Source organism: Ceraceosorus guamensis, assembly GCF_003144195.1.
Source record: "Ceraceosorus guamensis strain MCA 4658 unplaced genomic scaffold IE81scaffold_146, whole genome shotgun sequence".
Taxonomy (NCBI): Eukaryota; Fungi; Basidiomycota; class Exobasidiomycetes; order Ceraceosorales; family Ceraceosoraceae; genus Ceraceosorus; species Ceraceosorus guamensis.
In genome coordinates, this window is record NW_020290141.1 from 19205 (window position 1) to 30118 (window position 10914).

Sequence of the window (10914 nt, forward strand, 5' to 3'; positions counted from 1 at the left end):
CGGCGCGATGCGCTTCGTGATCGATGGGGTCGTGGCGAATGAGCGAGAGAGTTGCAAGTCGCGCACGCTGATGCTGGTGTGCGTAAACAGCTCGCTCATCGATCAACCCCGAAATCCTTGAGTGGTCAAGAGTCACGAGTCGGGAAGAGTCAAAAGTCAAAAGTTAGAAGGACTCACCTCGCCGTCTTTCCCGTGCGAGAAAACAGCCAACACTAATGGTGTGGTCACGTGTCGTTGCGCTCGATCGGGATCGGGCGCGCTTTTAAGCTGACGCATGAGCAACTTTTGAAATGAGGCCAACGGCGAAGATTGACGATTCGTGATTGACGATTGAAATTTTGTTTGTGGATTCGATTCGATTCCCGAGCGCAGCAGCATCGTGCGACATCCACCATCCAACGGGCCCAAGCGCAGTCTGACACATCGCAGGCGCACGTGTGAGGGGACGTCAGGAGCCTCGGTTTGACAGAACGAAACAAAAATCAACGAGGATGCGGATGTTGGATGGTTGCAAATCGGCATGACACGAGCCGAAAGGGGGCCTAGACATCTCGAGCGGTGCCGTGCCAGGGGAGCAGTCGTGGGTCGTGCGCTAACAACCACTCAGGTGACGCTACTTATTAGAGTAGGGAGCTGACAGGGCTCGTCGAGGAAATCAAAAAAAGGCATCTGTTTCGACCCGAGAGAGAGCTCGACGGCAGGCCGGGTTGCGTGTCAGTCAAGAGTGGTGTTGCCGCCGACGGGACCGTGTACGATAATGCAATTGTCCGCATACATGCCGTCACGATCGCACACATTCCGATCATTGATTGCGCACAAACGATGATCGCCGTCAAGCCGATGGGACTTCAGCAACTTACATCAATTCGAAGAGGTTACACTTTGCAAGGATTGACCTGTCCCGTGTCTGGATTTTTTGCGCCCATCCACGCTTCAAGCGATCGATAATGGGTCTCGAACGAGCACAGAGATTATAGCAAGCTTGGCGGAAGATCGACTCGTCGAGAGGTGAGCAACGGCAAATTCACACGCTCGAGGGGTCTGAGTACCTCACCTGCAGCGGCACGTACCCGATGAGGCGACTTTTGCCCTTGATCCATCCGCCAAGAGCGCTGATCGTCAGCCGACAATCTGAGCCGATGTCAGCGTAACGCTCGAGCCTCTAAAATGACGCAGCGTGAGCCAGCGCCAAGGCAAGACGCGCGATCAAATAGCTCATCTGCGCCCTCTGCGCTCGAGCCTCTTGAACTCGGTAAATGGTTCCTGAAGCGAACGCGACATTGCAGCGAGCCTCCAAGGTTTCTGAAGTTCCTCGAATCGTGAGTCAGCAGAATCGACCGTCTTTCCAATCAGTAACGTAAAGAGTGGCGTGAGAAGGCGGCATCGCAACCAAATATGGTGCACTTTTGGCTCGCTGCATGATCAAGAGAGCGCAAGCACGGCAGCGTCCCGAGCGATCGGAACGCCATGAGGGCGCGCGCGCGCGCGCGCGAGCGAGCAGGTCGGTCGATCTGCGCAAACGCAACCTCGAGCTCGGGCCGTCTTTTTAGTGCCACTTTGACCCCTTGTCCTGGACAGGATGTCATTGAGTCATCGAGACATGCGCCTGCGTGTATAGATGGGAGTCTTTGGCTGAAAAGCCTTGGAGTGTTGGGGTGGGAGCGACACATATCCACCGTTCGTGATCCTCGCGCACAATGAGCAGGGCGACGAGAAGCAGACGGGAGACAAGAATAGGAAAAGACACTATAAAGGTCGACTCGAGATCACTCGACCATGAGCGGTCAAGAATCACTAGCAGAAGGTGGCCCACTAGAGACCATGATAGTCATCTCTTCGGCAGCAGCGTCGGGAACACGAGCAGGTGCCGGGGTGCTTGGAGACTCGGGCCGACTTTCTCAAGGGGTAGCACACTCAGTCATTCGATATTTCTGGTTCACGCTTCCTTTTGCACTTGGGGCGCTACTCTGGGACGTCGCTTCCACATCCACGGAACTCGTCAGTGGACTACTATGGCTTCCCAATAACGAGGAGGAGGGCATCGGGGAACGATTGAGTAGGAGGACGGTCAAGTGGGCTAGAGCGGGAAGAGCGTTCGCGCTGGCAGGTCACGCTTTTGCTGTCATGGCCTTGTCGGTACTCTACGCTTTTGCAGACGGCGATGCTCAATTGCGCTGCGATGTTTGGCCAAAGATTGTCATCATGCTCGCAAGCCTGGTGAGTTGCAAAAGAATCTGGCAAGGTGCGGTGAGACGCTCACCGATGCTCGTTGCGCATTACAGAGCCTTTGCAGCGCTACAGCTTGCTTTGCTTCTCGGTGAGTGGTCTTCCCTTTGGGCGATGAGATTGCTCCTGCTGATGCTCGTGCGCATTCGTCGACAAAACGGGCAGAGCCATGACGGCCCCATCTTTGGCGGTTGCAAGGATCACCATGACAGTGCTAGTTGTTGCTTGGATTGTACAGCTAGCCGTCAGCATGTCTGCTCTCTCAGCTTGGGCTGGGCTATCGCAGCTTGCCGGCCAGCAGCCCGGCGCGTGCAGCCTCGTCGTTCAGCGCTGGAGTGGCCTCTTGTAGTGAGTCGGAGGCATCACATTTTATCCCGCTCGTTGCCTCGCTGATCTTGCCAGCACGACCCGTCAAGTCTGCCTCCTCTCCTCATGCTTGTGCTTTTGGCGGTAATGCTCATCTGTTCGTCGTTCAGACCAGACTCGCACATCAGCTACATGAGCGTAGAGTCCGTAGGCGCACCTCCCTTAATCAGGCCCAGCATTCCGCCGCGACGGTCGAGTCGCTCGGCCAGCATGGGTCGCAACGAGCTGCGATTTCCGCTAACGGGATCTCATCCACACTTGGACGTTTCGATGCTCCCTGCCCGTTGGCAAGTGCTTGCCAGCTCTGGTACTGCGCTGGTAGGTAGCGAAGCCTTTGTTCGGGGTAGCGACGGTGTGCCCAACACGTCTTTGCCGGCAGGCTCACCTGATGCGTCCGGCCCACGCTCGAGCTTGTCGCCCAACGCCACCACCTCGGTCAGCTCTCGAGAGGCGATTTCTGCACTCGTCGTACGACCTCCCCTAAAGGCGACGCTTTCGGACAAGATCAACCGCGAAAAGAGCTTTCTCAAGCTGGTCGATGCGGTTCCAACACGACAAGCCAGCGAAGCAACCGAGATTGCGAGGTTGAATCTCGCATGGTGGATGATTGCTTCGCTCACCCTCCTGGCCGGATGCATCATCGAGTTCATGGGTCTGTCGCCGCTGCTTTCGATTTCCTTCTTGCCTTTTGCCGTTGCTAGTATGCCATTGTGCGCCTCCAAAGCCATTCGTCCCTGGATCAAGCCGCATTTGGCTCAACCGCTAGCTCCGATTCGCGCCTCGGCTGCTCCAACAGCGGCACGCCCAAGGGCAAACACTCTACTGACCAACACGCCACCAACACGAGAACGTGCGGGATCGGTAGGTGCATCGACGCTGCCCAGTCGACGCGACATTCATGCGCCTCCCGTCGTTGCACGCAGCACCTCTTATCGTTCAGACATTGGCGCCTCACCATCTGGTGCAGATACATTGACCGCAGCGTCGAGTCCCGGCAAGAATCAATGCGCAACAGAGAAGCGCTCGTCCGCAAGCGCTTTGAGTGCCGTCCAAAAAGGTCTTGCTGCCGCCTTGGAAGGACCATTCGCACCTAGCAAGGCCGGCTTCTCCCGCTGTGGAAAGTCCGGCTCGGACTTGGGGACCTCGGACCGCTTCACTGCGCTCCCGGGAGACAAGTTGGTGCGTGCAGCGCGATCCGTGTCGCCTTTCGTATCTCTGACATTGCTGCACTCGCGTCGCACGTCGCGCACACAGGCAAATAGCTCCCCGCGCGCCCGGAGAAAGTTCTTGCCCCTAGTACAGACGCCTGCTGTGGCGCAGAGCGACATCGAAGGAGATCGGTCCTCCGCACCGGGAAAGCATGCCAGCTCGCACGACACTTCGCTGGAGGAGTGGTCAGAGCCTCGACGCTCGAGCGGTAGTGAGGCCGACAAGAAAGCATTGGATACGTCACCAGTTCCCCCGACGGCTTTCTTCAAGCAGGCCAAAGTTCTGACTCCTACTACCGAGGTCAGCGAGCCCATGACGGAGCGCAGCAAGGACGCCAGCTTTCTTGATAGGTCGGTCGACTCGCCCTCACAGCATTCGAGAGCGCCCCCATCCATGCCTTGGCGCTCTGCACTCGGTTCGGTGACCGGAAGCGCCCATGATGGAGAGCATTTGCCGAGCATTCGTACTTTCGGAGGTTCCACGAGGCGTGAATTGCCTGCAATGTCCATGATCTCTGACGACAGCGCAGCCTCTCGACGTCATCTGCAGAGACTTGGCGAGTCGCGAGAACACGAGGTACCTACTTGCAGTGACAACTTTCCGACTGCGAGCTCAGACTACTTTTCGCCGCCATCTTTTGATCCAATGCCTGCACCGAGCATAGACGAGACTGGCGCGTCGAAGAGCTTTGTTATGGAGACACACCACAGCCCGAGCGAGAGCGTGCGCCAGCGATTCGATCAGTCTCGAGATGAGCGCGTCTCGGAACTTCTTCGACAGGCAAAGGAGGGTGATTCGATCAACTTGACAGACATGCCGATCAACGAACGTCCAGAGTGGGCTGTGGCGATGGAGAGATCCAAAAGTGAGTGTGCGTGTGCGAGCGAGTGGCGATGTGGGCATTCGGCTGACGGCAATTCGCTACGACGCACGTCAAGGCGCCATGACCAATTCGTCGGCCGGGTCAGATATCGCCACTTTGGACGAGGAGACTCTTGCAAGCCTGCTCGACGATCGCGGTTTTCTGCGAAACGACAAGCGAAGCTCGAAAGATTTAAAGTTTGAAAGGAGACTCATCAAGCGCGCCATAGCAGCCGAAAAGGCCGTCGCAAGGTACAAAGCCGAAGCAGCGGCGGAGCAAGACTCGAAGAGAAGACGCGACAAGGTTTCATCAGCATCGTGGGACGGCGCTACGCCTCGGAAGAGCAGAGCAAAGGGAAAAGTCACGGTGAACACAGATGCCGACGCGCCCCAGAGCGTCAAAGAGGAGGTGCGCAAAAGGCAATTGCAAGAGAAGCCAAGCAAGACGACCGTCTTTACCAACAGCTCCGGAGAGAGCAAGCCCAGTCAAGCGTCGCAAGACAGCTCGGGCCGTTTGGCGCCTAGCTCTGGGACTGGAAACGGCAGCGGCTCTGGGTCTGGATCTCAAGCCAGCGCATCCGCATTGTCCATCGTTCCACAAAGGACAGGCGTGGGAGAATGGGGTGGATGGAATAGCAGCGAATTGCCCTTGCGAGGTCACGTCTCGATGAGAGCCAGCTCTTCAGGCGGAGCGCCTGCTTCGGGATCGCATCCTGGCCGACTCGCGGACAGTGCACGAAAAGCCGGTCACCGGCTCTCCCTCGGCGCTGGTGGGTCTAGGCCAGGTGATGCTCCAACGACGGCCGAAGCCATACGCGGCGCTTCGGATGCCATCAGCGCAAAGACGAGATTGACCGACGGTTCAAGAAACACGAACAGCTCGGCCGAGACGAACGCCGCCAAGTCTGTCGCTTCCGATCATAGTGCGAGTACCAGCGAGTGGGGATCCGCATCGCGGCGCCAAGCTATACGCAACAAGAACCGCTATTCCAGCGACACGTTTGGAGGAGAACATTTGCGATACTGAGTGTTGTCTTTGACGGCGCGCTTGCAGCCCTTTACTCTTTCAGCCTTGTCAGTGTATATGATTCGGCGCGCATTCACTCTCGGCCCGCAATACCAATACCCGCTCCACTCTTTACATTTCCCCACACTCCGTCACTCTGACTGCCAACCTGGGCCTATTGTTTTGCCCCGTGGGCACATTCTCCATCTTTCTCAATGTCAGCATGCCTTCGACCACTTTTCCAAAGACGACATGCTTGCCATCCAAAAAGTCTGCTGGTTGACAAGTGATGAAGAATTGGCAGCCGTTCGAATTCGGCCCGCTATTGGCCTGCGTGTGTGTGCGATGTGTGCAATGTCAGCTGGGAACGCTCGACATGCGCCATGCCAGCAGCACGTTCGGGGCGGCTCTGCTATGGCGCAGACAGACCGCTCACCATGCTGAGTAATCCAGGGGCATCGTGTTTCGCAGCAAAGTTCTCATCCTCGAATTTGTCCCCGTAGATGGAATAAGATCCTGTTCCATCGCCATTCAAAAAGTCGCCCTGCGAGCAAGTCACCATTGCGGGAAAAAAAAGTGCGGCGTCAGCTTGTGTGAGACGAGCCCCCTGACACGAGCGACTTACTCCTTGCACCATGAAATCTCTGATCACTCGGTGGAAGACGGCACCCTTGTAACCTTGAGGCGAGTGGTTGATCCTCTGTTCGCCTGTGCATAGTTGTCGAAAGTTTTCCGCCGTCCTGCGATGGCAGAACAGTGGGTGATGAGGTTGCGTCAGAGGGGTGATCAGCTGCCCATAGGGATCGCGGCGGATCGCGGCGGCTACCGCGACGCTCGGAACGACAGCCAGCAGCAGACATAGAATCCGCATCTCGGGGCCGTATACAGGCACAGCAAGGTATGTGAGGGTGCGAGGCCATCACCTGCGATGGATCACACCTTCTCTCCGTGTATGCGCTCTGATCAGCACCTCGACGCGAGTGCAACTCTCCCCCGCCCCGCACGACACGACACGCGACAAGTTGGCTGCGCGAACCACTCACTTGGGCACCACATCGCTGAAGAGCTCGAATTTAATCCTCCCAGCTGGTTGATCACCAATCGTGACATCCATAAAGACGACGGGTCTGCCTTTTGTTCCTGCTCCCGCTATCCTGCCATTGTTGGTGCTGTTGGACATCCTCGCGGGTGTGACTCGAAGGGTGAAGGAGCGTGGATGAGGTGCGCATCGAGGTGGATGGATGATGGTGGATCGAAAAGGGAAAGATTCACGATTGGCGGGCGGCTCGAATCGCGTGCCTCGCTCGGTGATCTGCGAAATGACTAGCACGTGACGGGCGTGGTGTGGAGGTCGATCGCGCGAGCCTGCGGAGTGTGAGTCGTGACTCTGCCCGCTCGCACCAGCAGTGCACCACACCGTTCATGGCTGAGCTCCACCTCGGCCAACGAACGACACGAGTCTTTGAGCATCCATCTCTCGCAGACGAACAGAGGCAGACAGACCGGCGACGGCGAACGCCCCCGACATGGCGCAATCGACCTCGCCTTTGCCTCCTTCAACTCACGTCCGCCCCGAGACGGAGGGCCGCGAGTCACTCGTGCAATACATCCTCTCGCCCTCCTTGTTGCATTCGAGCGATGCTCTGCCCAGTAATCGCGGCAGATCGTTGCTGGTTCACTCGCTAGCATATCATTTGGACCTGCTAGACCTGCCCAGCGTTGCAGAGCTGGGTCGCGAAAGATCCGCTTCGTCTGCCGATGATGTGGGTGGGGAGATAGTTGGGGCGCAGGACGAGGATGAGGAGACCAACCTCGCGAGATGTCTTGCTGGCGATCTACAGGCTGCCGATTGTATGGACGACGCAGCATACAGCAACGTTGATCGTAGACGAGCCAAGGTACTGATCCCATCCAGGGGCAAAAGGCGCGATTTGGAAATATATCACACCCACGAATACGTGGACGCGCTGCTGAGCGGCGAGCCCGCTTCTCATCCTCGTCTTGGCAAACGTGGCTCAGCAAGTGGTGTCATTAAGAGACGCAAGTTGAATGGGCGTAAAGCGGCAGACTCTGCAGACGATCCATGCATCGCAGCGGCAGACACGTTCGGTCTGATTGATGTGAGTAGCAGCGTCGCACATGGGCATACATGCCACGAGGACTGACCGGCTCTCTCCCGCAGGACTCTCCCCCCTTTCCCGAGCTGGCCGAGTACGCTCTTGCACTGAGCAGCGCCTCTACGGCCGCAGGTCATTTCCTCCGAGACTGGCTCGCAAAGTACGGCTCCAGCTCCGATGCGGGCGTGTCTAGCAAGCGTGATGCGCCAATCATCATCAATTGGGAAGGTGGGAGACACCATGCCAGGAAAGATAGAGCGAGCGGGTTCTGTTATGTGGCAGACGCTGTGTCGGCTATCCTGGCTATGCGGAAACGAGTGGTGGACATCAAAGGCGCCAAGCTGGCGACGAGGGAGGATGCTGCGGTAGATGCTGCTGGTGCGAGCGCTTCGAAGGTCTCGCCGGCGCCAACACCCACGTTGGGGTTCGGAGCGCGCCCCGAAGAGATCAAGAGAGCGCTTGCGCAAAGGAAGACCAGCACGACGCTCACGAAGCCCTCGAAGCCAAGCGTCGTCGACGTCAACACTCTGCGCGCTCATCCTCCCAGCCAGAAAATTGACGCCACTGGGCCGCCTGCACGCGCTGATCGTATTCTCTATCTGGACCTGGATCTGCACTGGGGTGATGGCGTGGAAGAGGCATTCTGGAATACTGCAGGCGTGCTCACTCTGAGCGTGCACCACTGGGCGCCCGGCTTCTTCCCTTGCGGTGCAACAGGTGCTTCTCGTGCAGACTCGACGAGCGTATCGCTGGATGGCAAGAGACACGCAAAGAGCGACATCGAAGGAGATGCTCCGGGTGCTCTGAGAGCGAGTACGGGACCGCGTCAGGCTCCAGTTCATGCCCTCAATCTGCCGCTCAGGGAAGGTGCCAGCGATGATACGTTCAAACGAGTCTGGAAATGCATCGAGAGCGTCCGAGAAGCGTATCAGGTGCGTTTTTTTTTCCATGAGCGGGCGTGACCAAGGCTGACGTGGCCTTTTGCGACCTCAGCCTCGGGCTGTAGTGGTGCAAGCGGGGGTAGATGGTCTTTCGACGGATCCGCACAAGGTCAACAACCTTTCCAGCTCTGCTTATGCATGGATGTTTCGGCGCATCAAGGGGTGGAAACTGCCCATGCTGGTGCTAGGTGGCGGTGGCTATTGCCACGAAGACGCAGCAAGGTCGTGGGCGCTCATCACAGCGACGCTTCTTGGAAGACATGCGGACCATCTCGACGAAGAGACGCGCGCTGATTCAGTAGAAGAGTCGAACGAGATTGTCCAAGGTTTATTGGGCGACCACACGCCCGTTCCGCTGCATGATCGATGGCCCGCGTATGCTGACCGAGCTACGCTCGGTGTCCCGGCTGGTGAGTCGCGCGTCAGGGCAGTTCCGCTCGCTTGAGCGTGATGGCTGATCCATCTGTCGGGTGCCGTTCCGACGCAGGAGGCGCCAGGGATGTGAACGATGAGGAATACGTGCAGAAAGTGGAGAGCGTGTTCAAGCATCATGCGGAACGCTTGCGGCACTTTGAAGCGGCGTGATCCGAGAAGTGTGCTCCTCGGCTGCGCTCCTTGTAATGCACGTGCGACGCCTTTAGCAATCCTGTACTCATCCTCGCAATGCATCCTATTCGTACAGCGGTGTTGACGTCTTGTGCAGAAGCACGCACGCGCTCTTCTTGTCCCTTGATCACACCCACCTCTTCCCCTCACCCGTCACCGGCCATCTCCTCGTCGCATGCAACACGCCCGCATCATTCGCAAAACCCCTCCTTTCCCGCAACACGACGTCTGCCAATGGCGATCCACGCAACGCTGCAGTCCGGCTCTCTGTGCTTTGCGCAGCTCCATCCCTCCTCGTCCTGGCTGGCAATCCCCGTTGCTCCCTCATCAATCTGATCTCTTCTCGAAGCTCGCTCGACTCTTTCGGTGGTCTCTGCAGCGCACGGGCAGTGGTGAGCAGCAATAGGAGGAGGAAGGGGAAATCAGAGCGTGGATGACTACCACTCACGTAAAGCGTCTCTGCTCTCGGCCAGAATTGGTCTCGGATCTGTTCAGCAGAGTCGAAAGAAGAGGGACGTCAGCCAAACGTCGAGCGTGTGTGGGGGGCAATGAGAGACGTGCGCAGCGCGACTGATTGAAGGCGTGTGACCATACTGGCAAGTCCCCGTGAGTGGTGTGCGCCGTTTGGACGACCTCTGAGCATGATCACGCCGACCTGCATCTCGGAATGGAGTCCACTTCTTCCCCCTCCCCAATACCGGCAATGCCGCACATCTTGTGGGTGGCAAGTAATTTGCGCCGGACAAGGTCAGAGCTACTCACGGGCCTGACATGATCAGCGTACCACTGAGGATCTCCATAGTGCACCATGACAGCAAGAGGGAAGAAGAGGTACAAACCGAATTTGAACAGTTCCAAATTGGGCCCTGCCATGTTGATGTGAAGTGTGAAAGTTGAAAGCGGGTGCAAATCAGCTCGAGTTGAATGTCCGCTAGGGAGGGAGGAGAAGCGCGATGGCGCGATGCTGAACTGTGGCGGACTGGAATCTTGAATGTGAATAGTCGTCGTCGTACTTGGACTCGATTCAAGCTTGGCAATTGCTGTGAGCGAATGAATGAATGCATCGTGCCTTGATGCGTGAATCGCGAGCCTGGTAATCAAAATCTATCGTACGAGAGATCTCCGCACGGACAAAGCCCCCGCGAAACGCGCAGTGCCGCGGTGCGTCGCGAGTCGAGTGCCCGCACGCGCTTCTCCACAATTCACGATTCAAATTCAGATTTCTTTCTGGTCATTGACCTGACAACGATCGAGTCTACGAATGAAGTGAAATCGAGTGCTGCAGTCCAGAGCACTCCCACCAATCGCTTCCTCAGCGCGAGCACACCGGCCAATCGCTCGCCAATTTAAACGAATCGCGCGCCCTCGACAATCCTCAAAGGCCATTCTCACTACGCAGACATGGCGGACGTCAAAGCTCAATTGAGGCAGCTGAGCATCAAGACCGGTGTGGTCCGTCGGTGAGTGGAGTCCAGTGTAGACTTGCGAGGGCCGGGGCAAAAAGAAGTCGCGACGGCTGCTGCTGCTGCTACGGCGGCGGCGGCGACTACGACAGTATCACGGATCATTCGCATTGCCCCTC

At 57.5% G+C, this 10914-nt stretch overlaps 4 protein-coding genes across 4 annotated transcripts; 2 read left to right on the forward strand and 2 right to left on the reverse strand.

The window, feature by feature from the left end:
- Nucleotides 1-1776: 1776 nt before the first annotated feature.
- IE81DRAFT_369367 (hypothetical protein) lies at nucleotides 1777-5689 on the forward strand (the record flags this gene model as incomplete). Its single annotated transcript, XM_025517233.1, has 6 exons — nucleotides 1777-2217; nucleotides 2283-2317; nucleotides 2392-2574; nucleotides 2643-3771; nucleotides 3847-4666; nucleotides 4740-5689. The coding sequence occupies 6 exons, from the start codon at nucleotides 1777-1779 to the stop codon at nucleotides 5687-5689; spliced, it is 3558 nt and encodes a 1185-aa protein (XP_025366256.1).
- Nucleotides 5440-6973, reverse strand: IE81DRAFT_326883 (putative peptidyl-prolyl cis-trans isomerase). Its single transcript, XM_025514934.1, has 4 exons — nucleotides 6712-6973; nucleotides 6294-6408; nucleotides 6105-6212; nucleotides 5440-5998 (listed from the first exon to the last, which is right to left on the reverse strand). Exons 1-4 carry the CDS (start codon nucleotides 6846-6848, stop codon nucleotides 5801-5803), a joined length of 558 nt encoding a protein of 185 aa, XP_025366257.1. The 5' UTR covers nucleotides 6849-6973; the 3' UTR covers nucleotides 5440-5800.
- A 141-nt stretch (nucleotides 6974-7114) lies between these two features.
- On the forward strand, nucleotides 7115-9408 carry IE81DRAFT_326885 (Arginase/deacetylase). Its single transcript, XM_025514935.1, has 4 exons — nucleotides 7115-7788; nucleotides 7851-8717; nucleotides 8779-9136; nucleotides 9214-9408. Exons 1-4 carry the CDS (start codon nucleotides 7195-7197, stop codon nucleotides 9309-9311), a joined length of 1917 nt encoding a protein of 638 aa, XP_025366258.1. The 5' UTR covers nucleotides 7115-7194; the 3' UTR covers nucleotides 9312-9408.
- Nucleotides 9381-10356, reverse strand: IE81DRAFT_318459 (hypothetical protein). Its single transcript, XM_025512606.1, has 3 exons — nucleotides 10095-10356; nucleotides 9781-9819; nucleotides 9381-9705 (listed from the first exon to the last, which is right to left on the reverse strand). Exons 1-3 carry the CDS (start codon nucleotides 10203-10205, stop codon nucleotides 9460-9462), a joined length of 396 nt encoding a protein of 131 aa, XP_025366259.1. The 5' UTR covers nucleotides 10206-10356; the 3' UTR covers nucleotides 9381-9459.
- Nucleotides 10357-10914: the final 558 nt, after the last annotated feature.

Coding starts and splice junctions, on each gene's coding strand:
- IE81DRAFT_318459 (XM_025512606.1), bottom strand. CDS start 10,205: ATGGCAGGGCCCAATTTGGAACTGTTCAAATTCGGTTTGTACCTCTTC. Junction 9,820..10,094: donor ACGCTGATCATGTCAGGCCC/GTGAGTAGCTCT, acceptor TCTGCTGAACAG/ATCCGAGACCAATTCTGGCC. Junction 9,706..9,780: donor CGAGAGCAGAGACGCTTTAC/GTGAGTGGTAGT, acceptor CGTGCGCTGCAG/AGACCACCGAAAGAGTCGAG.
- IE81DRAFT_326885 (XM_025514935.1), top strand. CDS start 7,195: ATGGCGCAATCGACCTCGCCTTTGCCTCCTTCAACTCACGTCCGCCCC. Junction 7,789..7,850: donor ACACGTTCGGTCTGATTGAT/GTGAGTAGCAGC, acceptor TCTCTCCCGCAG/GACTCTCCCCCCTTTCCCGA. Junction 8,718..8,778: donor GCGTCCGAGAAGCGTATCAG/GTGCGTTTTTTT, acceptor TTGCGACCTCAG/CCTCGGGCTGTAGTGGTGCA.
- IE81DRAFT_326883 (XM_025514934.1), bottom strand. CDS start 6,848: ATGTCCAACAGCACCAACAATGGCAGGATAGCGGGAGCAGGAACAAAA. Junction 6,409..6,711: donor TTCAGCGATGTGGTGCCCAA/GTGAGTGGTTCG, acceptor CTGCCATCGCAG/GACGGCGGAAAACTTTCGAC. Junction 6,213..6,293: donor GAGATTTCATGGTGCAAGGA/GTAAGTCGCTCG, acceptor ACTTGCTCGCAG/GGCGACTTTTTGAATGGCGA.